Here is a 24,920-nt window from a genome sequence, read left to right as displayed (position 1 = left end):
ACCCAGGAGCACACAAGTGAGATCCGTGCAAGAACCCCAGTAGATGTAAGCACACATCAAACTTAATTGAGCACAGCAACACAGCAGCATAAGCACACTAAAGTGGCATTAGCCCACCAGTCCCCTGTCCAAGACAAAGGCAGCACAACCTGTGCCACCTGCCCCCAGTCCTAGGTCCAAGAAGGAGAAAAAGAGTCCATCCTGGTCAGCTCCCTTCTGCTGACCAGGAAAATGAGAACACCACAAGGTCAGATCCAGTCTCAGCTGTCGAGCCCTCTGGAGTCAAACAAGCCCCTTGGCATCCTCATTTGGCTCTGGAAACAAAAGGGAACCGGTCCTTAGAGACAGCCAAAGGGAATAGCGGTCAGATGCCCCCCCTTGGTGCTCCTCTCCTAGTCTGGTCCTCCCCATACTGGCAGCAAGAAAGGGTATTTGGACTCCCCTGATTGGCTCCAGCATTACAACCCAGAGGAAATCGTGTTCCAGGTGGACAGGTGAAGCCACACCCAAGCTCAACAGCTAGTCATTGGCTACAGCGACAATGCCAAAAGCCTATCACCTCAGTACTCCCAATTACACCATCAGTTCCAGCAGCAGAGTCCCATTAGGCTAGAGCCTAAAGCCAGTCACTATAGAGACACCTTGCAACAGTTCCACAACATGCAATGCACAGAATATAGTCTCGCAAAACAGTGAACATAGCACACAAAATAGCACACGAAAACATAGCACACGAATTACAAACACACAGAAGAGTTCAGTACATGCCACTTGCACTGTGACTGTCTTGCGTGGTAGACGCCAGAGGATGAAGGACGATGCAATGACGGGTTGCACCTACTTTACTTGTTCTCGTTGTCTGCTTCAACGTGTTTCTGTAAGAATGTCTAAAATTGCCAACATGCTACAAGCCTGGGTGCCTTGGACTGGTACAGATATTCAGCACATTTCCGTTTTTCATTTGCATAATTCTATGTATGATTTACTTTCTTTGAGAGAGAAATTGTCGTAACTCTATTCAATGTACTTAGCGGCGATTTGTTAAAGGACATGATGTGTATTGGCAAGTGTTTGTACACTGTATTAGGAATGTTCTCTGTGTAGTAACAGCATGACTGACAAAATGCTGCAACAGCATCGTCGACAACTGCTTTTACTATCCTTCCAGGTCGGGTCTTTTTTACCGTATTGTTATATGCTCAAAGCATGGCACCACTGAAAAGATAAAAAGATCTAATTTTTGTAATAAAATTGTGATACATAATATCTTTTATTCCTGGATTCATTGAGCATACACCAGGCCTATACATCAGACAGATAAAGTGTGTATGTGCTGTATGTGAGTGAATAAGGAAGTGAAAACAGATTTAAAAACAAAAAAAAACAGACACAAAGAGGAAAAAATGTCAGTTTTGGTAGAGGACCTTCTTATGACAGACAGGTGGCTGGCTGCACAACTCATCTGAAGGTCAAAGGGCATTGCTGTGGAAACGCGTGGAGCACGTCTGTGTTCCTCTGCACCGCTGTGGCGAGGAGATGCGACGGTGTGTTTCTGTGTCAGGAAGGTGGACGGTGCTGACCCCCTTCTCGCTGACTGCGGAATTACGCGCCAGTGGCGGCTCTTTTATTGTGCCTGTGTGAGTGATGGAGGGAGCGCTCTCTGTGTGCTGCATCGCCACTGCTGCGGCGGCGGCTGCTATTGATGAGGATGATGACACCGCAGAGGGAGCAGGAAAACGCCTCGTCATATCCCTCTCTCTCTGATCATCAGACAACCGGCCAACAACAACGAGGACGACAGACGCAATGCTCTCGCACCACTCATACATCATGCAAACAGTTAGCAGCCAGCCAGCCCAGTTTGTTTGTGTGAGACATGGTGCAGTGATGTGGTGCAGCTGACTCCCTGACTTATAATGTTTACAGCATCTCTCTCTGTCTCTCTCTCTCTCTCAATTCAATTCAATTCAATTCAATTCAATTCAATTGAGCTTTATTGGCATAACAAAAAAATACAATTTGTATTGCCAAAGCATACATGTACGTAGTAGTGTGTAAAGACAGAAAACAAAACATCATGCATCATACATTACATCTCTCTCTCTCTCTCTCTCTCTCTCTCTCTCTCTCTCTCTCTCTCTCTCTCTCTCTCTCTCTCTGCCTCTAAAGCAACCCTGCCCTGCAGCTCTCCTCAGACATGTTGCTGTTTTCTTATTCTAGGGGCCAAGATGTCATGTTGCACTGAGTGGCAGTGCAGTGGTACTCTTAGGTTTGTTTAGATTACTATTAGTTACATGGGGCAGATTAAACTTGACATTGGAGTTCACTGTTGCATCTAGTGAGTGTGGCGATTGGCGATTCGGAAATGACAATTGTGACCTTGTCAGTCTATGGTCCATCTTCAGTGTCCAAGGGTTACACAAGAGGCCAAAGCCCATAATGAAAAGCCTCAAGGTCATAAGGAATTTTAATGACTCGGCACTGGTCCTATGCTCTCTCTCTCTCTCCCTCTCTCTCCCTCTGTCTCTTTCTCTCTCTCTCTCTCTCTCTCTCACACTCTCTCTGTTTTCATTCTGCAGAACAATCTGTGTCACCATCATTTAGGTCAGCTGACTGTAGCCAATAGATGGATGGTTGTAACGCCGGTCTTAACGTGCTGTGTGTGCGCCGTGTTTGGGGGGCGTGCCATATCTACACCACTCCATGGGCCCACCCACCAATGAACATCACCGTGTGGCCACAACAGAATGCCAGTCAATGGCTGTGATGTCATAATCACCTGGCTGCTGCTTACTACGCCAGCTAATGCCTTGTTAGCATAATGCCGCTTAAGCAGAACGCTGTGGTGGAGCGGAGCACTTTGCAGTTCTGACTCAGGATGCTTCCATAAGGCCTTGCTCAGCACAGTGGCCATCATTCACAACGCACTGGTTTGCATTAGCAACTGTCTACTCTATATGACGAAACCTCACAGTGAATCTAAAGTGCCGACAACACAGGCACAACACAGCCATTTGAGAGCTACACAACGTTATATCCAGTGACATTATTTACCATTATGTCATCGACATGCAGTATTTGCAAACAATGTCTCTGGCTGTCATTTATTATCATGTAAGGCTTACAGGTTGGTTATTTGATGTACCTCCATCAGAAGAACGAAGCGTCTGAAAGCTGTCACAGACTCAAGGTCACCGCAGTGTTCTAGTGTCAACTTTCAGGATGTGGAGCTGCCACTCTGCAGTCTGTACTCCATTCTGCAACTCTTCCTGGAGGGGATGGGGGGGGGGACATGAGTGAGACACTCATAGACGCATGGCTCTAGATGAAAACAACACTCAGATCTTAATAAACAAACAAACAAAAAAACACAACACCTGCTCATAGAGGAGATTTTTAGGTCATGCTGTACTACAGAAGAACCGCCCGAACCTTTTATGCATCATGCGTTTTTGAAGCTCTCTTCAGCTACGTGAACAAAGCTTTTCTAACCAACCTGTAGTATCTGTTTCAACCAAGCTATTTTTAGATTTTAATTTTGCACCGAATGTGATAAAGATAAACTAGATAAAATACCCGAGCTCAGTCTTGAGATCTATGCAATCAAAAGAACAAGAAACGGAATAAAGACAAAGAAGGCTCAGTTGATTTAGTTGCCCAAAAGTCGTCTCTTGGCAGTGAGCAGGTGCATTACACATCACCAGGTGCTCAGGCCATCAATAACACTCAGTAATGGGAGCCTGAGGGCCAGTGTGTCATATGCATATGAAACATATGGAACCTAATGACATTTAATGGCACATAACTACAAACACACACATATACACACACACACACACACAAATATAGAAAATATATATACCCATACACAAATACCAACACACACATACATATGCACACACACACACACACACACACACACACACACACACACACACACACACACACACACACACACACACACAACAACAACAACAACAAATGCCAACACACACACACACACAGACACACAGACACACACACACACTGTTTTTATACCTAGAGGAAAGGCAATAATGTTCCAAACACGTGTGCACACAAGAATGAATAATTCACCACAGTGCATTAAGAAACAGATGAATTTGGCTACTCAAGGGTGTACAAAACCGCCATACAATCAGACTACTAGAGGCAGACCAACATTTATTTTCCTCCCATGTTTCTCAAGCAGTGTCTCCTTAGCATACACAGCATTTGCTTTTGAATACGACCCTGATACTCCTGAACTCAAAAACAACCAACCAAGACAATAAACCAAGCCAATAACCAAGATGATTAATAGTATCCACAAAGGGCTGTTATACACACTGTATAATATAGAAATAAAGCACATACATAAATTACATATACAATACAATATACATTATATGGGGAAAAAGGACAACTGGCATGAGTAATGGGTTCAGATACACATATGCACATGCCTAGACTCGCTTTTGTGCAAGTCTTGCTTATGATTTACAATATCACATGTTTCAGGCGAGTGGATCTGTGGGCATTTCACTCAATGCAAAGAATTAGCGCCTCACCACAGAGAGAAAGGCATTCAAAGCTGAGGGGCCCAAACTGGAGCACACCAAGCCAAGATGCGCTGCTTCAACTGTCAAAGGGAGAGAGGGAACTCTCTCTTTCTCTCTCTCTCACAGAGTTCAGTCTCAGAGGTTGTGTGAGCTGTGTTCATGGCCTGTGATGACTAGCACCCTGTAGGCTCCTGGGCCAGATGCATGTCGGATAATGAGTTAGCGTAGCAACTGCTAGCTGTAAAACATGAATGAGGTCATCCTGTGCAGAGTCGGGGTGTGAGATGGCGGTGTGGTTGCATCACCAGGGTCACTGTCTCAACAAGAGAGATGCATTGGAAATGTTGCAACACATGCGTAAGTGTCATCAGGGAGTGAGAAAATGACCACAGCGACCCGAACCAGAGACTCTTGTTGGTGTCAGTGTCTCAAGCCATCAATCACTCAAGGTCTGACACAGAACACAGTAATGCTGATGCTAGCCCATAGCATGGTGCCACACACCATTGTCAGTAATGACACACAGAGGCAAGGGTGCAGTTGCATGTATTTCTTCTTTAGAACTGCACGGACATGCCATCATTGAGACCTACACAGAAAGCATTTATCCTTAGAGTAGCTGTCCAGGGTGCTGAAACTTCTTATACAGAGTGGTTAAGAGATCTTAACAAACTAGCCTAAGCCATGTGTTTGCAACAAGGCAATACGGGAATTAATGATTTGGGAGGCCAAGATGAGTCTGTTTCAAACACCACTGTGGAAGAGGTAAGTGGAGTTTTAAATTTCCTGTGGGAACGAGGAGCAGGAGGCATGTCTAGAAAACACTCTTCCTGAAGCTTCCAGTCGGAAGCATTACTTATTGACTACTGGTAAACACTCACAGTGATTCCCTTCTGACAGGTCAGAGGGCAGAGCATGCATCCTACTGAGAGCTGCAGTGGTAAGAGCCGCGAGGAGAACTCGGAGGTGTGGACGGGTTGCGTAAGCACTTGGCTGCCATTTCCTGGCTTTCCATTCACTCTCTGCTGGCATGAATGGTTATGATGGCATCAACGAGAGTGCCATGCAGATCCCCAGACCCCTCTCCATCTCCCCTGTGCCAAGCTGGCCCCAGAGGAGGAACAGCTGTGTGGGTCATGCGCCCTGCAGTGAGCCCCCCCCCCTCTTTTCCCAGAATCCTTGTCTGCGGTGAATCATTGATGAGAGCCCAGCAGCACTCTCCCGCAGCCCTCGCATGAAAGATGCATGAGCGAGCGTGATGAACAGGAAGTTGCAGTGGCGGAGACAGGAAGAGGGCCTGAGATGGGAGGTGAGGGAGGCATTATGGGAGCGTGGGGAGAGTGGGCTGGGAAGCCCGGGAGATGCTGGAGATGATCCAGCGCTGTTTGGGATTGGAGGAGGAGGAGAAGGATGATGATGAGAGAGAGAGAGAGACAGAGGGAGGGAGAGGGAGACAGAGCAAGAAGCAAACAGAGGAAGATAAAGAGATGACAGAGCTGGAGAATGTATGTATGTATGTACAGTATGTAATGGGAACCATATACAGCTCTGGAAAAAATAAGAGACCACTGCACATCTTTCTGATGTCATCCTACGGTTGCTGAGGGACATTGGAATAATATGTGTGTTGCCTGTGTATACAGTACGAGTTTGTGTGTAGGTGTATTAGCTAATATTACCTGAGTGTATGTGTGTGTTAGCTAATATGACCTGAGTGTGTGTGTGTGTGTGTGTGTTAGCTAATATGACCTGAGTGTGTGTGTGTGTGTGTATGTTAGCTAATATGACATGTGTGTGTGTGTGTTTGTGTGTGTGTGTGTGTGTGTTAGGTAATACGACCTGAGTGTGAGTGTGAGTGTGTGTGTGTGTGTGTGAGTTAGTGGATGTGACTGAGTGCATGCGAGTACCATGTAGTGACAGAGCGAGGGAGCATACTGTGCCAGCAGGTGGACCGCTGCTGCCGGTTTCCCCCCGACTCTCCAGGGGGAACGCTTACCTCATGTCTGACATCATGGAAATTAGGATCCGTCTGTCGAGGGGGAACAGGCTGCACGCGCAGAACCACAGAACCGCAGCCTTAGCCATGCCCGGCGCCGAGCACATGAGAACCCCTTCAGGGACAGACAAGTGTGAGGGGAGGCAGAGACGCGGCTTATTCATTGGCTGCTGGGACCACTTCTGAATGGCCTTCAGAGGAGATATCTTCAGGGGAAGCCAGAGACCACTTCTGAAAGCCAATACTCAACCAATACTCTAATGGCCTCAACACTAATGGTTTTCATGAGCAGTTTCTGATGGCTCTCCATGCCAGTACATTACATACAGTACTGTTTCTAACACCCTGTGTGCTGTGGAACTGCTCATGAAGCAATAAGAGAAATACTCCTAGAGCAAACTGCAACAATATATCTATCCTTCCACACCATTCCATGAGCACAAATGAGCATATATATATATATATATATATATATATATATATATACACACTCAGTATCTTTATACAACACAATGATTACTGCTGCTGTTAGGCCTCCCCATTAATCAACGTAATTTGATCAGTGAATTTCAGATGCACAGCCATTTTAAAAGATATCTCTGTGAAGTTTGTGAGAAATCAAGCCTCTCTAATGCCTGGCTGCCTGACTGTGTGAGTGTTCCGTGGTGCCTGGTGTCTGACTGCGCCGTATAGAATTCCCATATCCTTGAGTAATGATCACAGTCGACGGGCCTGAGCCTCTCTGACTGGGGTCCAGGGCAATCAGTCTGGGCTGCAGGGAAAGAGAGAGAGAGAGAGAGAGAGAGAGAGAGAGAGAGAGAGAGAGAGAGAGAGAGAGAGAGAGAGAGAGAGAGAGAGAGAGAGAGAGAGAGAGAGAGAGGGAGGGATATGCAGGAGTATGAAAACATTACAATGTGAGCTGGGGAAAGAAAAATGAAATTGGAACTATCTATTGCATAAGATGACAACTATAGTGTGTGTGTGTGTGTGTGTGAGTGTGTGTGTGTGTGTGAGTGTGTGTGTGTGTGTGAGAGAGTGTGAGAGTGTGTGTGTGTGTGTGTGTGTGAGAAAGAGTGTGTGAGAAAGAGTGTGTGTGTTTAAGTGTGTGAGTCTGTGTGTGTGTGTGAGAGTGTGTGTGTGTGTGCATGTGTGTGTGTGTGTGTGTGTGTGTGTGTGTGTGTGTGTGTGTGTGTGACAGAGGTTATGGGGAAGTGGTGAATATGTGTGAGAGAGGTTATAATAAGAAGAGAGGGGGAAATTGAAAATTCATGGAAGAAATAGAAAGAATTGTAGAAAGAGTTTGGAGAGTCAGTCAAGAACAGGAATAGAGAGAGAGAGAGGCAATGGAGGAGTCACATATAAAAGTGTTTACAATGCAGGAAAACACATCCATATTCCGCCTCCGTCTCCCCGAAAAACCGCCTTCTTCTCAGCGCATGCTAACTTTGCGGCAGAAAAGCAGCCTGTGTCACTGCCAACTGCTGCAGATGAATAATAGACAAGGGGGACAGAGAACACTTTTCCTTTTCAGTCGCAACATGGGGTATCAGAACAGCTACTCTTTTCCCTTTCTCTCTCTCTCTCCCTCCCTCCCCCGTCTCTCTCATTTCTTATATTCATGAGGAACTCCCTTGTGGAAACACAAATGCGAGGAGGCGGAAGGAGAGAGAGACAAAAAAAACTCTGACCACAAACAAACACACGAGCAGAAAATAAATATGCCTCAGAAGGGTACAGTACGCGTTAGAGGCCGTGGAGGCGCCTTATAAGGGTACGTGTTAGAGGCCGTGGAGGCGCCTTATAAGGGTACGTGTTAGAGGCCGTGGAGGCGCCTCAGAAGGGTACGTGTTAGAGGCCGTAGAGGAGACTGAGCGAACGCGTGCGCTGCTCCAACAACACTGCACCTTTAATCTTTACAGCAGCACCTGCAATCTGATTAGGGATGAGACGCCACAAAGACTCCCTGGGAGTCCTGGGAAAGAGCGCAGACAGTCTGGGCTGGAATGATAGCGACTATAATGATGATGACATATGGTTTGGAGGCAATATCCTATGGGCCTGCTGGTGGTGCTTCATGCAATCAATGAAGTCATTCCTATAGGACTTGAACGGATATTTAAAAAAACACTATAGATGTATAATGTAGAGACTATCAGTGAAGTAAGGCTGAAGTACAGAATAGCATAAATACTGTGTTGCACTCAGTGTAAATATGTTAATGAACCTGTTTCACATACATGGATTTAGCATAGTCCTAGACCAAAGGTTTTTTTCCTAATGGAGAGCTCCAATAATAATAGTTCTCTTCTAGTTCAGGACTAGGGACAATGGATGTACAGGAACCTGGCCAAATAAGCAGAAATATTCTCAGATGTATGTCACGTTCTTTGCACCAGATTGATAATGTATGTATGCTTTTTAATAGAAGAACATTCAAAATGTATTAGAGTATTAAATAAATATGAGAATTTGACCTCATTTTCTGTAAAATACCAACTATTGAAGTTTACCAATCAAGAGTAGAAGACATATTTAGTATTCTTCCAGGTCCATTAAATAACCCATCTGCTTATTTTGAGACTGGTTCTAATTTTGCTGTGTGATAAACCCAGATGGAACAGGGCTACAGTAAGAGAAGAGGCTTTTTGTTTGTTTTGATCCCCACGGGCCGCCAGATGAACACTGCTCCGAACGCCTCCGCTCCTCGGCCGTTCTCTCGGCGCTGACCAGCTGCAGTCCACCTCCCTCAAGCTCTACCCAAGCATTTTCAAAAAAATGTTTTGCATTCTCACGGCATCCCACTCAAGTAAAGAACAGCAAGGCATATGCTGGACCCAAATGAGCTGGCTGGGGTTTGAGAACTCGAGGGCTGCACACATGAAAAGTTTATTTTTTGTCTTTTGGTTTCTGCTTGTTTTGTTTTAGCTGCTAACTCCTCTGCTGTTGAGGAAGTGCCCTCGCTGCGGCTGAACCAGCCTACATGATGACCATCAGTACATCTCATGTAATACTGGACGTTCGCTGGCCTCTGCCCCAACAGGAGTGACTCAGCAGCATGTTGATCAATGGAGTTTTGGGCGAGTGGGTGACGCAGTAACAAGCAGTGTCTGAGTCTGAGTGTGCAGTTTTGTGTGTTTCATGGCTGTGAAGTCTATGTGAACAACCAGACTATGCGTAAATGCGTATTTGTGTGTGTGTGTGTGTGTGTGTGTGTGTGTGTGTTTATGTATGTAAGAGAGAGACACAGCATATCCACAGGGAGGCTTAGTGCAACCTGACACCGCAGCCTTAATTGGCCCGAATCTGCCATTCAGCTCCCCTCTGACCAACAACCCCCCAACACCCCACCCACCCACCCCTACCACCAGCATCTCTGCTCCTGCAGTGTCAGAGGGGGGGGGGGTGAGTGACAGGCCACACATTACTACCACTCTTTCCATGTTCTCTCTCTCTCTCTCTCCATCCTTCTCCAACCAGTTGGCAGTGTCAGAGAGGGGGGGTGAGTGACAGGCCACACATTACTACCACTCTTTCCACGTTCTCTCTCTCTCTCTCTATTCTTCCCCGATTGGTTGGCAGTGCCGGCCTATAATTAGGTCAATCAGAATCTGTGCCAGCAGCACTACTCCCCCGCCCATCCTCATTCTTCACCTTCATCAACTCTCCTTCTTCGCTCTCTCTCTCTCTTTTTCTCTCTCTCTCACGCACACAAACACACATGACAGCCTGCTCTCACACCTCAGCCTTATGGAGGTGTCTGCTTGGGAGACGTGTGTGTGTGTGAGCATATGTACATGTGAGGCGTGCTTCAGACTCAACTGAGCGGGAGGGTGCTTCACAGGACGTGGCAGAGAAACCGATAGTACCAGGTGTGACCTTCACACCCCTCCCCCCCTCACGGCAATGCCACAGAAAGAGATGCAGAGAGGCAGCTAACGGTAGCTTTTACCAGCAGCACTGGGCCAGTGAACAAACACCACGTTGACCTTTGCTCGGTTTCTCCTCATCTTCTGTCTGTGTGGACCAGAGGGCCATGTTCAACTCCGCATAGCGAGCCAAATGTTACACAAGCACAAGGGATAATGCAAAACATTGTTAGGAATTCAGTTTATTATATGCATTAAGGTCTATATACACTTGACAAAAATTGCCAGTCTATTTCTTTCAGGTCAGGGCCTCATATCTGTTCCTGAATAAGCTCTGAAATCAATGCGCCCCTTCAACTGAGCGGTGTTTGATCTATTGAAATCAGCCAGAGTAAATGACCTCGGGTAAACTCATGACGGACGTCCTCCACTTGGCGGCACAGGTGGGATGGGCGTGAGTAGCTCAACTTTGTTTAAAAGCACATGGAAGTAAGCACGTGTGTGTGTGTGTGTGTGGGGGGGGGGGTGCACTGCAGGCCACGGCCCACGGCTCCCATTTATTTATTCAAGTCGTCCGTACCGCGGTGGATGGACGCCCGGCCGGAAAAAAACAGCATCTTAAAGTGAAACGACGAGGGAACGTCAGAAGAGGTTGGCAAGCTCGGAAAGACAGGAAGACTATCAAAGAGAAATGAAAGCAGAGAGCACCTGAGCGAAATCTGCCAGACAGCACGGGATTGGACTCAAGGAGGGGAAATAACATCAAATCCTCGCTGAGGTGCAACTTCAAACAGAAACAAGAGAGAGGGAGGAAGAGGAGGAGGAGGAGGAGGAGGGCGATAAACACGAGAGAAAGTCATGCTGTCCCCTCTGCATTGCACACTGGGTTATGCTGGGACTCCAAATCCACATGAAAGAACGACGATGTGTAAACATGGTGTGAGTGAACGAGTGTGAGAGAGAGAGAGAGAGAGAGCGAAATGCCAGATAAAACAGGGAGAAAAAGAGAGAGACCAAATATACTTGAAAGAATACAAATACTTACAAGAAACACCTTTCTACTCAGCGCTCTTAAAAAACAATTCTGTTCTTATGAAGGATGTACAAGCTTTTGCACCTTGATTTCAGTATGTGTGTGTATGTGTGTGTGTGTGTGTGGGGGGGGGGGGCAACTCTGGACCAGCCTCCAGGTGAAGTCTGAACACTGGACTGAACACTTGTCTGGACACCATGTGACATCTCCTGAAGCCATGTGAATACAGCAGGGGTCATCAGAGCGGCCCTCCGGTCTAAGGTTGAGTGCACTCTGGACACTGTGCTCTGCTGTTTGTGCTGCTTGGCTGCGTTCCCACGAACAGTTTGAATGGTTCCAGTCTATTTTTCCCAGAGATCCACAGCCACGATGGCCACTCTGTTGAAGTAAAACCCACAGAAGTCCGACAGACAACACGTGAAGACTGAGCACGCACAGAGAGAGAAGACATGAGAGATGTGAGCCTTTGTGGGGATTCTGAGACATGACATGACAAGAATGTATGAAATATTAGTCAGAACTCAAAGAAACAGGAGTGAGACAGGGGAGAGAGAGACAGGAGAGAAAGAGGGGAAAGGGAGACAGGGGAGAGAGAGACAGGAGAGAGGGAAACAGGAGTGAGACAGGGGAGAGAGAGACAGAGGAGAGGGAAACAGGAGTGAGACAGGGGAGAGAGAGACAGGAGAGAGGGAGAGGTGCAGGTGTTACCTCTCCAGCAGCACAGTTTCTTCTGAGAGCAAAAGATGGTTCATCTTGTTCCTTTTGTCATTAGCGTGCGCACACTAAATCTCACCTTTTATTATCTTCCATCTCTCCTGAGCCACCTCACTTCCACAGTTCCATTACTTAATGAAGCACGTCTGGTAGACTCTAACACAAACATTTAGAATCACACACACACACAAACACACACACACACACACACATTTAATCTTATTAGGAACCATTGAAATACCTTGAGACCACAAAAGTATTTGCAAAGAAAGATTACTGACCACAAATAGAGGCAGGGAAGCCAGATGAGGACCTAGAGAAATAGGTAGAAAGAGCACCTTTCAATGGAATGTTTCCTGCAGGCCATCATGACAGCCACCACAGGTTAATTAGGGGGCGAGTGTTCACATCATGGTGGGTTCACCCCAATCATCAACAGCCACTTGAAAGTGGATCGATTTCAAAAGGCATTCAGCAGCGGCTCCACCGAACCACAGAGTGGACTAAGTAGTATTCAACACTGAGAAACTTATTAACGAGAAGCCAGATGATTCAAGATCGTCCAAACAAACATGACATAACACAACAAAGGCACTACAAAAGGGAATATGAGAGAGAGAGAGAGAGAGAGAGAGAGAGAGAGATGGACAGATTGAATTAAGGCTTCAAGTTTTCCACTCTTCCTTTATTTCCAAGCAATTGGCCAAACATAACCGCTCCCAGGGTTGCCAACTGTCATGCTTTTGGCATTAGACTCACACCTGCAGGCTGTGTCTCAGACTGTCACGCCGAGTTTTTTTCCCTTCCTTCAATGGCAATACATTTCACGCCACGAACGCAATTTATTTCTGAGGCGGGGGCACTCCATCTCACGCTGAGACTGGCCTGCAAGCTGGCAGCCCCGGGAACTCCTCCTCTTGCCAATCTCCTAGCAACCAAAACAACTCTGCTTTATTCAGGACCACGCGCTCTCCGCGGAGCATCTTTTATCTTTCAGGTCTGTCCTCAGGCTGAGTTTGTCTCGGGGTGGAAATTTTCAACATTTTTCCAAATGTGCTGCTGCAGCACATTTCACACACACGCACGCCGCTGCCAAAACGCGGTTACAAAGCTAGTCCCACTCCAGCCTAATGACTCAGTGTCCCACAGCGTCCCGTATCCAACAGCAGCTTTTCAGAAAAAGGCATCTTGAAATCAGCCTGGAAAATGTCTGCTTTCAGAATTTCTTAAGCGTGTGGGATTATCCTGTAGGCTGAGCCCAATCATGCTATTCTCTCGCTTTTTCTTCCTCAACGGTTGTGTATCGATTGGCACATTTGGATGCAGCGTGGCGAGATCCCTTCCTGAAGAAGTCTATATTTATGTTTGATCTCTATTGGCTGGATTCGCTCATGGCATATAACAGCCTGATCTCTCCTGTGCGGACCAGGAGGCAGACAGCCGCTTCCATTTGCGGGCAGGCCGGCACAGCTGTGGGGTTCACCAGCAGAGCACAGACAGCACGAACCCCTGAGTCCTGACATGAGCGTGACCTTTGACCTCTTATACAGCGCATAAAGAAAATAAACACATAAACAAACAGATAGATAGATAAATAAATAAGTCAAATAAAACACTGGCCTGGATTTCCACTGGCTTCTTTCATGTGAAGCTGCATCAGATGAAGCTTGGTGAGGAGCAGCAGACACAATGGAAGACTGAATCAAAGGGCCTGTTAACATCAAAGAGGCTCTCCACTTCAGTGGGCTGGGAACAGGAGAAGGTCGAGCATCTCACCTCATCTCATCTCTCATGTCCAGGGGGAGAGGGACTGAGCACGGGCAGCTTGTCCTGGTCACGCATGCACTCACTCACTCACTCATTCACACATTCAAAATGAGACAGAGCAAACACAGTTCTTTCCCTGATTCAATAGGATGCTCCATCACCATTGGTAACGCCAGATCCAGGAGTCTTCAGTAGCTGACTTTCTTCATGTCTTTTCTCTCTCTGTCTCTCTCTCTCTCTGCTCGTGAGAAAAACAGATAGAGAGCGAATAGGAGGAGATAATATGCTTTGTAGCGATGTGTGTGCTGTGAGTGCTGCTGAAGACAAAGACTCAAACAAGTCACAGTGCTTTTCTGGAATTCAGTGAGTTTCCTGATTTAAAGGATGCCCCATAACCATTGGTCACACCAAATCAGACTGACTTTTGTCATGCCTTCTCTCTCTCTATTCAATTCAATTCAATTCAATGAGCTTTATTGGCATGACTGTAAGTGTTGCCAAAGCAGTAATTACATCAAGAGAATTAGCAATTAATAGTAATAATAAATTAATAGTAATAATAACAACAATTGACAGACTATGGAAAATAAAAAAAATAACAGAACATTAGAACACACACACATACACACACACACACTCGCACACACACACACACCAACACACTCGCACACTCCACCCCCTCCCCCAACACAAATACTAACACACAGTAACAATGGAGAAAGAAAAAATAAAGGAAAGAAAGAGGAAAAAAATAGTAGTGGCTGTCTCATGCTCTATGGCATTCTGGGACATATCGTGCTACTAGTGGTAGTAAGGTTGGGTACTCTCCTAATAAGTATTTAATTTCAGTGTCATTCTGTACATTTTTAACATTTGGGATTATTTTTTACAATTTTGTGAAATATATTTATCTAATGTTTTCATATTTTTTACAATGTAAAAGAAAATGTTTTTCATTCATCAGCATGTGCATACCCTCTCCTCTTCGCCCTCTCTCTCTCTCTCCCTCTCTCTCTCTCTCTATTAGTGAGAAGATTGTGACTGTAGATGAACATATAGAGAGCGACCAAAGGCAGTACAGACAGCAGATAATATACTTTGTAGTGATTTGTGTGGTGTTGAGTGTTGCTGGAGAAAAAGACTCAAACAAGAAGCACAGAGAGACAGAGAGAGAGAGAGAGAGAGAGAGAGACAGAGAGAGTAAGAGAAGTGAAAAGAGAGGCAGGGCGAGGGAGAATATTTGCTGCATTGGCAGGGAGAGGGGGTGGTAGAGGACACCCATCTCTTTGGAGGGACGCAGGGCAGGCGTTATGCAACTGAACCCAGGGAAGGTATGCAGACGTCTGCTCCGCCTCCTCAGAGGGGGCGGGGCTGCACTCAGAGAGGAGGAGAGCTGCAGAGGTGCATGAGAAATAAAGAGAGAGATTTTTTTCCACAGGGCAAGAGATACGGAAAACATATGCTACTGCCAGGGACGTCATGGGGGGGGGGGGGGGGGGGGTGTAGGTGCTGTGATAAATGGTGGAGAAATCGCAAGGAAAGGCTATCGTGAACTTTCATCATATTTCCATTCTGCTCACAGCGTTTCATCCATCTCCACCCATTACTCTCGATGGTATATCTCACGAACGCTTCACTCAACGCATGGTAAACCACATATCAGAATAAACAGCGGACCTTACCGGACACAACGATATGAAGCATTCTTCTCAGTAAGCCGTTCCCAAGTAATTCCCATAATTAGCAATATAATCAGCAATATTACGAGGGTGAAAACTAATGGCATGGTGTCCCTGTTAATATCAATTTACTGAAGCCCTTTTAAGGTGTAATAAAAAAATGTCAGCATGCTCTATGCACACAAATTACCTACAACCCTAGGGGCTTAGCCCCCCCTGTCTTTCAATCCTAGTGACATCCCTGGCTACTGCAATTACAGGCAACTACACAACTGTAAATAGACAAACCCACACACGCACACACACACACACACACACACACACAGTCTGTTCCCCTGTCCCCTGACATCAGCTCCTCTGCAAGGGACTGATGGAGCGCCCACCCCCCCTCTGCTGGGCCGAGTTCCCACTGACGTCTCCACACCCGCGACCTGCGCTGACCGCCCACGGGTCGATGATGACCCTATAGGGCCTGCGTCGGAAACCTGCCCGGTCAGTGCCCCCCAGTGCCCTTCCTGTTCCCACACAGAGGCTGCCAGCCTGGCGCCCAGAGCTACTGTGCTGGCATGGCCACGGTTATGCCACACACCAACGCCACCAGACGGTAGAGCATACGTCCAAACAGGAAGTGAGGTTTAGCTTTGCCAGGAAGGAGTAAAAATAGCATTTAGGGACAAATATAGTAGGTAGCACTTGACTGTGCGGATGTGTGTGTGAGTGTGTACACATAGATAGATTTCCAGGCCTGCATATTTTGCGTGTGTATACGCACGTTGATGAAATCGCAGAACTGCATATTTTCTGTGTGTATTACGTACGTAGATGGAATCGCATGTCTGGATATTTCCATCAGACATTTTCTGGATATTTCCATCAGACATCAAATGTTTTTTGGTCTGGTGGCCCCAAGAACTCAATGTACTTTTGCACATACATTTGGGAAGCGCTGTGCATGTGTTGCTACACTGATGTTTTCTGAATATGCTTGTGTTTTGTCTATTTGCATGTCTTTTCTTCAGGTACATGCTTTGAGCTTTCAGAGAATTTGTACCACCACAAATGAAAACAACACTGCAACTGCATGTATGTGTATAGAAAATAAAGATATTACTATGTAAACTTTTTTTATAAAATGTGTTTTTAATAAATTCTGGTGCACACATTTATATATTTAAAATATAAAAACAATTCTATACTGTTCAGATGATTGTAGAGGTGGTGAAATCATCGTCCAATGCGGACACACACACACACACACACACACACACACACACACAAACACCCCCTGTTACAGTTGGCACGGTGTACAGACTGCTCCACTGGGCCTCGTGTTGCTGTCAATGGTATCTTTGGCGGATTCCTCCCCCAAGGTCACCTGTAGGACACACACACAAGCATGGAATAAGCAGGGTGGTGAGAACAGCAGGCTTGCACATGACACATGGCGCACATACGCCGGGGCTGACTGATCTCAGCACAGTCGATTAGGTGTTGGAAAGCAGGGAACTGCACTGCGGTGTGTTATTTTACTTAACCCATGGTGACTGGTCCAGGGCAGATTTAGTGGCCCCTTGGTTACTGTGGCCATGGCGGCCAGCCCTGCAGCCACGGGGAAATGATCCTAAATCAGCTGTGACATATCAATGAGGCATTTTCTTGCTCTTTCTCGCTCCCCCTCTCTCCTTTTCCCCCTCACCTCTCCCTCTCTTTCTCTCCCTCCTTCTCTCTCTCTCTCTCTTTCCCGCTCTCATGCCTCATGGTGCAGTACTGGTCAGCACAGAGAGAGAGGGAGGGAGAGAGAAAGAGAGATAGAGAGAGAGAAAAAAACAGAAATGCATAGGGAGGGGAAAGCATTTTAACAGCCCATGGACAGCAGCAGACCCCCAGTGGAAATGAATGTGCGGTAACAAATGCCCACTGCAAGCACCTGGGAAATGTTCAGGAAATCAGAGACTGCGCTCTTTCTCTCTCTCTCTGTGCATGCGCGAGGCCTTTTGATTTGTGCTCAATTGCTCGGGACGACATTTCCCCCGCGCTGCCATTAGGCTGTAATCTACGGGCCAGACGGAGCTCAGCTCAGTCGGCTGAATGCGCATTACTGCCGCCGCCCATTACACTCCCACCACCACGGGAGGAGAGGGGGGTCAAAGTGCTGATTGAACGATAGCAGCCCACAGGGGGATGGAGAGGTGTGGGGTGTGTGTGCGTCCATTGTGTGAATGGAGTGAATCGCGAGCTGACCCAGGTCAGGTGCTGATGGAGGGAAACGACTGCGAGCTTTTGTTCTCCCCAGCAGGTGAAGCAATGGCGGCTATTAGCACTGGCGACACGCCGGGTGGTAAATGCCTCCTCCCACATTAGCCATTAGCTATTAGCCATTAGCAGTTAGGGCGGAAACTATGGAAGCAATGGCGGCGGCTAACGACGCTAGCCAGAGTCACAAGAGCAATTCTGGCTGACGGCTGCACAGCGAGTGCTCGGACAGTACAGAGGTGGACAGTGCCAAGAAAAACGGCATCAACCACTAAGGGACTGTACGATATTTACCGGGGGGGGGGGAGGGCCGGTCGTCAGGGGGGGGAGGGCCTAAGATAATTTTTTAAGCCTTAGGGGAAGGCCCAGGAGAAATGTTTTGGCCTGGGGGGAGGGCCGAGGAAAATTATTTTTTCCTGATCCATGATATTTTTTTCCCCTGATCAATGATCCGTTTTCGATATTTTAAAAGGTTTGTAGGCCAAAACATGATTCACGTCTCTTTGACAGAGTGGGCGAGTCCAAAAAGTCGCAACCCTACCTGAATCTCCCACAACTCCCCTCGTAAGCTTGCAGGTCACCCGGTTATGAGTCATAAACCAAATATTTTAATGATATTCGGGTCATTTGCGGGCGGGTCAGTTAAAATTAATTAAATATATATTTTCTACAAATAGGCCTACTTAAAATACCAATACAGTAAAGCATCAATACAGTAAGTCAACAGTAAAGAAGCTGAAGACGCGAGTTAAAATAATAAAGACACCCCTACAGGAAATGCGATATAGGCTATGGTAAATATTGGGAAAAGTTCTTAAAGAAGATGACAGTAGTACAAGTTATGGAAGGAATAAATCTTATGGCACGCACAGACTACACAGCCATATCTACCGGTATGTATAGGTTCGCGCATGCATAAAAGTTACCTTAGTTCGTTGTGTTTGTGACTTTAAACAGTGGATGTGCTTTAGTAAAGCTTTGTGCTTCATTCAGCATTTTAAACCAGTTCTTACGCTAACGTTTTGACCAGCAATGTATCTCTCTTGCCTACCTTGCCTCCCCATTTCTATTTTCGAAAGAAGTATGTCCATGACCAAATCTTATCCTAGTGTTCTAATCCTTGGTGGTTGCATGCGTGCTTGCGCTCTTATTCTCATTCTCTCTCCTGCGCAAACATTATGTCCTGCATGCCTGCGTGTAGTTCTACTGCATCAAGTTTCGCAAATAAATTAGTTTGTTTTACAGAAATGGACTACTGCATGCAGGGGCTATAACCAAAAGCACACATTTTGTAAATAAGCGGGTCGGATCGCGGGTCGGGTATAATTTTGTCCTAATTAATATTCGCGGTCCGAGTTGCGGTCGGGTTGATTAAAATATCGGGCGACCGCGGGCCGCTTGTGACCAAACCTGCGCAACACTGGTTTGTAGCCCCGTGTGTGTGTGCTTATGACATTTGCTGGCCGTTTTAACCTTGTAAACGTCATTTTTCGACCAGTTTTATTTGATTCACGTAGGGGGGAGGGCCTAGGAGAATTTTTTTGAGGGGAGGCCCCTGGAAAAAAAAATTTGACCAGGGGGGAGGGCCAGGCAGAACATTTTTAACCCGATCGTCTGGCGACCGGCCCTCCCCCCCCCCGCTAAATATCGTACAGTCCCTAAGAGAGCCAAGAGTGACTCTGCCTAATTTAACAATTTAACAGCGTTCAGATACCTGTCTATGCAAATAGAGAAGAAACATGACAGGGTATATTCATTGACTGGTAATGTCTGCATTGAGCATTTCAGGGAGATCAATGTCTGGAGCCATGGACCTTGAGAAGCATAGCAGAGTGTGGTCTTCAATGATCCTCACTGAAGTACATCACTTAAGAATGAAGAATGTCACACAACACACAAAATAAACTTCATCACACTAGTAAAGACAGTCGAAAGCTTTCCTCTGATGTACACAAGCATCTTCCTATGTACATGCTTATTAAGCTTCCATATACAAGGCTGAGGTGGTTATGCAAAGTACTGCTGATGCAAATCAGTTACACAACTGAGGTTTGTGTGTAATGTGCCAAGATGGGGTGTAGCAGGTTAGACTTGAGGTTAAATTCATCTCTGTTCTCTCTCTTTTCCCCCACCCCTACTTGTGTGCTAAAGCAGAAGGATTTCATTAGTAAAAATCTACTTCCTGAAGAGGCTTGCTTGAAAACTGTTGGAGCATGAAGATAAAAGGCATAGATTGGTCACCTGACACCATGGAACTGAGAATGAATGGACCAAACCGACTTCTTGCAAAGCTCTGCTGACGTAGTCTGAGAAGTCAAACTCACTGTTTAATCCATCTCTCTCTCTCTCTCCTCTCTCCATCCCTGCACACAGCCCATGATCTGCTGCTCCTCTCTCTCTTCCACTCTCCCTCTCTCTCTCTCTTCCACTCTCCCCCCCCCCTCTCTCTCTCTTTGTGTGAGAACTAATCTTCCCTGCCACATCAGACGGGATGCCATGCCTTTCCATTTTCACCTCGCTAGGCTGCTGCCGCTGCTCCTCTGACAACATCGATCTCTTCCCTCCCTCTGCGGCCGCCCCCCCCCCCCCCCCCCCCCCACTCCTCCACACTACAGCACTGAATCACCAGCACTGAATCACCAGGGTCCGTTTTTGTGAGGCTACATGTTCATTCAGGTGCAGGTTTGATTCTGGGATTTGTCTGCTGACCTTTTGCTGCAAGAGTCTGTAAATGGAGCGCTTTCTTAGAAAACACACTCTAGAGGTTTAGTCATGTGACCTTGCTGGTACACAGCTTCACTGGGAGGAAATTATGTATTATTAACGGCTAAGAATCTGTTTCATTGTGTACACGTATTTGGCCTTGTGATACTAGATAATTGTCAGATAATATATTAAACATGCAGTCTAGCAGTAAGGTATATTACCAATTACCTCTCCACATATTAGTAGGACACATAGATAGTAGAATTCTCAAAAAAAAGTGGAATTCTGCAGCCCAACACAATGTCCAGTTACATAACTGTGTGCCATGATGAACAGAAGGACATGGTCATCTCATCGTTAGGTGGGGTTGTTGCAGCTCATTTGCCATGCAGCCCTGGCATCCCCTGTGTTACTGCTGAGGTCTCCATTTCAGAGCATCTAAAGCTGGTGACATGTGGGATTTATTATGGCATTAAAGCTGAACCCTGCAGGGCTACTTGGCATGCTCACCTGAGTAATTATGCAATTAGCTGCTCTGACCTGATTTAAAAAATGGAAAGCTATTCTATACATATTCAGACCTGCTGCAAAATGCAACCTGTCTAGAGATACAGTAGGCTCCATTCTTTTCGTTGTGCCAAATTAGAGCCACTAAGTGCCACTGCATTGAACAAAAGATATTACTGACATACCTACTGTATCTAGCTATAACCAATGCCAAAAAAGGTTAGGATAAGTTGATTACAATACGTGACCACATATCAATATCCCAGCTGTGTCACAGCTTTGTGAAATAACATTGCAGCACATGTTTTTCCACCCAGAACCTTCTTCTAATAAAAAATGTCATCTCTCTGAGATGTATTATATTCACAGAACAAAACATATGACAGTTTGAAGAAAAATACCATCACTCATTCCCTTTTAATGCAGCAATTTCTTGACACACCAGGGGAATAGGCCTCCTTGGTAGACCGTATTTTCTGAAGAATGACACAAGAGTTAAGAGGAAAATTCATAAAACTTTAGCTGTGACTTTTTTCCCCACCTCAAAATATTTTCCTTGCCATTTTTAATCTCACTCCCTCTCTCTCTCCAGCTGTCAGCCCTGGTACGTGGTGAATCCTTGCCCTGCCTGCTGTGTGTGTGTTTGTGTGTGTGTGTGTGTGTGTGTGAGCGAGAGAAAGAGAGAAAGATGAACATCCTACGGATCATCAGAGAGGGGCATCCTCCCTGTCCGTCAGCACCCCGCAGACTTAGAACCCTGCAGGTGACCCGTGACCCGCAATAAGGCCGGTCCTGTCACCGCCCCCATCTCGCCCCCTGTCTCAGACACTGCTGCATCACACAGCCGGTCAGACAGAAAGGCCAACGCACAAAAACTTGGCAACTCCACCTGCTGGCAGAAGGAAAATGAAAACTTGGACTTGACTTGGATGCCCTCAAATCATCCCATCAGCATTTAGTATTTAGGTCCCCTATGTACGCCTGCCAGAGATGGGCAGTTTCAGCAAAAAGGCTGAAGTATTCTAAGGGTGCATTCACACCGGACCGTTTGGTCCGGACCCGAGTTTGTTTGGACGGATGATTCTGTGATTTTTGCTAATGTGAATGCAGTCTACCGAACCCAGGTGTGGACCCGGGTCTGCTTGAAAACGGGGGTCTGGGATACAGTTCATTAGAACTCCGGTGCAGTTCGAATGCTATCTGTTTCAAAACCAGGAAATAAACTGCCATTTTTGCGACGTAGCCAAGCTATTGGTAAAAAGAAGCTAGTGTTAATGACATAAACGGACCCGGGTCCGCAAACAAAAATGTAATGTGAACAGAGAGCAGCTGGGTCAGGGCTAGGGGGGAGTAATCACACTCAGGTACGGTCCAGTTAAACAGACTCAGTGTGAAGGCGCCCTAAATAAGTTTCATTGCATGTGGTCGATGAACACACCAAACTGACATGTGTGGAAGTGCTGGCGTAGAAGGATGTGAGCAACTATCACTACTCAAACAGCACGCTAATGAGGATGGGAGAGAGAGGTAATGGCTTTAATTGGAATTAGTGCATGACCACAAGGGAGAATATCCATGCTGGCTTCCTGCCAATTTGTAGTAGTGCCTTTCACTGCAAATCATCAAATGGTCGCTTTGCTATAAATCTGCTCTGATGGCGAAAGCAACAATCAATGTCGCATGGAGTGCTAATTCGAGAGCCTAGCCTAGCCTTCCTCAGCCTTATCAGCTTGTTGTTCAAAAGAAAGTTCTTTCTGTTTGGGTCAGCCACCATTAGAAATGCATCCCTTAGTACCAGTGGCAGCATAAACATCACCGAGCCACAAGGCTGCGTCAGCGTTAGCGTCCTGCCCGCCCTGCCGCAGTCCCCCTTCGCCGGAGCAGGCCCTGTTTTTACGGCCCACCGCTGGCCCACAAACGGTGGAGCAAGATTTCATTTTGATCTACAGCCCCCGGCTGCTCTTGTCTTCCTCTGTTAGATCCCACATGGGTGCCGTTAGTAGCGTCGCCGCCGCTCCCGTTCCACGCGATTCAGCACTTTCAAAAAGCTGGCAGGACGATCTCATCATTGAATCAAATGGCAGTCTCCTGTAGTCTGCACAAATGAGCCAGGCCCCTCTAATGAAAGCAACTCAGCTGGGTCCTAACACCGCAAAGCCAATGGAGCTACGCCCGACTCAATCAATCGTGCAGTATGCAAGAGAGATTACACCAAACAGAGAAATGTGTTATGCGGTCATGGGAAAGCTCTGAGGGGGGCTCAAGTGGAGTAACAGAGTGATGGTGCATTATATGTTAGTCTCTGGAAGGCAAACAGGCATGAAACCTTGCGGAGATGAACGTGTCTGTGTGTGGCCATTACAGCATTGCTTTTGCCTTTTTCAGTGAGAGGCAAGAGGTTTATTAGTCTTCTGACCCACATTATAGCTATACTGAATAACTTACTAGAATACAAATGTGAGCAAAAAAAGTAAAAGCAGACGCAGACACACACACACACACACACACACACCAGCCCACAGGATCACAGGAGACTGCACACTTCTCGTCCTGTTTTTTGAATTGGGACACATACAGTACGCACACTACAGTACAAACCAACACAATGCACAATGCAATACAAGATGAGTGGGCTCTCACAAACAGATCCACAGACATTAAATCAACACCTGTAAGTGTCAGCGCCCACACACACACACACACACACACACACACACACACTTTCCTCTCTATGCTGCTGTCAGCAGATTCAGGACTAACAAAATGGGCTCCCTACTGCTTGGCGATGCAGGTGGGGTTATTACCCGGCTCAGAGGCTCCGTGTTTGATGCCTCGCTCTGGAAAAAGCCCGTAAACATTTGCAATATTTTTACATCTCCTCCGCAGGGCAGAATGGAGGGCTTGCTGCACTGAATAAGTGGGGGAGATGGGGGGGGCAAAGAAGGAGGGCGGGCGGGCTGGGGGGGGGGTATTCTGCACTTCAACATGAATAACATTCAACTAGAATAACATTCAACTCTCCAACGACCCTCAGCGGAGGTGGCGAGGCATGTGAGGTGACATTTGTGACGGCGGAAAAGACACCGACGTCGAGTCTGACGCAAGACGTGTGTGTCTGGGCGATTAGGGAGAGGCTCTCCTGGAGCTCTCCCGCTCGGCTCTGTGCTGGAGGGGCCCTGCAGGGCCTGTCGTCTCACTGAAGCACCGCGGCAGGCAGGCGAGCGAGCGCGCGAGCGGTTTGCACGTCAGTGGTAGCACGACTCCAGTTAATCTTCGTGGAAAAGAGGATAGAAGTCAGACACATAAAGGGAAAAACATGCAGATCACTTCAGGCTTGTGTTGTTATGCATCGACAAGGCCTTGGCTGACCCTCTTCAAGAGTTCTCTTCTGCTCTGAAAAAATATAAGTTCTACTGCTCTTGAGATAAAAAGGATAAAGTTCTACAGGAATGCAGTGATCAGTTCTACAGGAATGCAGTGATCAGTTCTACAGGAGTGATCAGTTCTACAGGAGTGATCAGTTCTATAGGAGTGCAGTGATCAGTTCTATAGGAGTCCAGTCATCAGTTCTATAGGAGTGCAGTGATCAGTTCTATAGGAGTGATCAGTTCTATAGGAGTGATCAGTTCTACAGGAGTGCAGTGATCAGTTCTATGGGAGTTCAGTGATCAGTTCTATGGGAGTTCAGTGATCAGTTCTACAGGAGTGCAGTGATCAGTTGAAGGGAAAAGTCATGGAGAAGAGAGAGGGCCTGCGAGGTCAATGAGATCGTTGTCTGACGTTGGTGCAACACTTTGTAATCTCAGTTCAAGAGTTCTCTTCTGCTCTGGAAAAAAGTTC

The 24,920-nt window shown here is 46.7% G+C and overlaps 1 protein-coding gene across 1 annotated transcript in view; it reads right to left on the bottom strand.

Moving 5' to 3' along the window:
- Positions 1 to 16,770: 16,770 nt before the first annotated feature.
- LOC143113470 (endonuclease V-like) overlaps positions 16,771 to 24,920 on the bottom strand; it is a 42,601-nt gene continuing 34,451 nt past the window's right edge. Inside the window, exon 9 of the mRNA XM_076275445.1 lies at positions 16,771 to 16,989. Within this exon, the coding sequence (XP_076131560.1) occupies positions 16,986 to 16,989 (4 nt within the window). The 3' untranslated portion in view covers positions 16,771 to 16,985. The remainder of the gene's footprint in view (positions 16,990 to 24,920) is intronic.

The sequence above is a fragment of the Alosa pseudoharengus genome, unplaced genomic scaffold, assembly GCF_046254945.1.
Source record: "Alosa pseudoharengus isolate Yale_2024_CS ecotype anadromous, Long Island Sound unplaced genomic scaffold, YU_APseudo_1.1 YU_APseudo_1.1_scf_1, whole genome shotgun sequence".
NCBI lineage: Eukaryota > Metazoa > Chordata > Actinopteri > Clupeiformes > Clupeidae > Alosa > Alosa pseudoharengus.
Note: the sequence above shows the minus strand (reverse complement) of the source record. Positions and strands in the feature narration are given on the sequence as shown.